This window comes from Otolemur garnettii, unplaced genomic scaffold (assembly GCF_000181295.1).
Source record: "Otolemur garnettii isolate 467f Iridium unplaced genomic scaffold, OtoGar3 scaffold00014, whole genome shotgun sequence".
Lineage (NCBI taxonomy): Eukaryota > Metazoa > Chordata > Mammalia > Primates > Galagidae > Otolemur > Otolemur garnettii.
This window is the reverse complement of record NW_003852409.1, coordinates 31,256,119-31,257,350: the sequence shown is the minus strand read 5'-3', so window position 1 is coordinate 31,257,350 and position 1,232 is coordinate 31,256,119. Positions and strand designations below refer to the sequence as shown.

General features: G+C 45.7%; 1 protein-coding gene across 1 annotated transcript in view; it reads right to left on the bottom strand.

The window, feature by feature from the left end:
- Positions 1-1,232, bottom strand: part of GLE1 (GLE1, RNA export mediator) — a 55,057-nt gene that overhangs the window by 17,732 nt on the left and 36,093 nt on the right. The window contains exons 8-9 of the mRNA XM_003785353.3: positions 355-467; positions 169-238 (exon numbers count right to left, since the gene is read on the bottom strand). Of these exons, the coding sequence (XP_003785401.1) occupies positions 169-238; positions 355-467 (183 nt within the window). The remainder of the gene's footprint in view (positions 1-168; positions 239-354; positions 468-1,232) is intronic.

The following is a 1,232-nucleotide window of genomic DNA, read 5'->3' as shown; positions in this document are numbered from 1 at the left end:
CCAAGCAGCTGGGACTATAGGCGCCTGCCACTATCCCTAGCTATTTTTTTGTTGCAGTTTGGCCAGGGCCAGGTTTGAACCTGCCACCCTCGGTATTTGGGGCTGGCGCCCTACTCACTGAGCCACAGGCGCCACCCAAGGACCATATTCTTAACTCCTCTGACCAACCTGCAATGGTGGAGATTTGGCTCACTGGGATGGTAGCAGCCTTCTGAAGGTCCATCTTTACCTTTTTGGCCTGCCAGAAAAGAACAGTGTTTTGAAGAGCAGAGTAGATGCCACATGGGACATGAGGCTGTCATTCTGTGAGCACCATCAAGCCCAGAGAATTCCCACTGTACACCCTGCCCCTACCTGCCCATCTTTGCTGTTGGTAAGACCCTCAAAGGCCAGCACACACTGTGAGGACGCATCCTGCAGCTGCTGGTACCACTGCATTGTACTGTCTTGTACCTTCATCTGGAGTTCTGAGGGGTAAAAGAGAGGCTTTGATAATAGCTAATATTTACAGAACATATAATATGAGCCAGAACCTGTTCTAGTCACTTTATTTTTATATTAATTGCTTTAAGTGTCACAGTAACTATGAAGTTGTTTGATACTATTAGTATCTCCATTTTGTACATAAGGAAATAGACATGCATAGTTAAGTGACTTGCCATGGTCATGCTGTTAAGCAGAAAAACTAGATTCTCATTGATCTGGCTCCAGAGCCTGCATTTTCAAGCACTGTGTCACACTGATTCTCATACGTATTAAACAAGCATCTATCTGTACAGTTTTATGTATCTATGTATTTATTTTTTTGAGACAGAGTCTCCCTCTGCCACCCTGGGTAGAGTGCCATGGCATCATCATAGCTCACAGCAAGATCAAACTCTTGGGATTCAGCGATCCTCTTGCCTCAGCTTCCCGAATAGCTAGGATTACAGCCTGTGCCACTATGCCCAGCTAGTTTTTCTATATTTAGTAGAGATGGGGTCTGGCTCTTGCTCAGGCTGGTCTAGAACTCCTGAGCTCAAGTGATCCACCCACCTTAGCCTACCAGAGTGCTTGTATTACAGGCATGAGCCACTATGCCCGGCAATACCTATAGTAATATATCTACTAAAATTATGTAAACTTTCAGGCCAAGAGCCCATGCTTAATGGTAAGAGCACCTGCCCCATGCACCAGGGGTGGCAGGTTCAAACTCAGCCAGGGCCTGATAAACAAACAAACTTTCTTTTTTT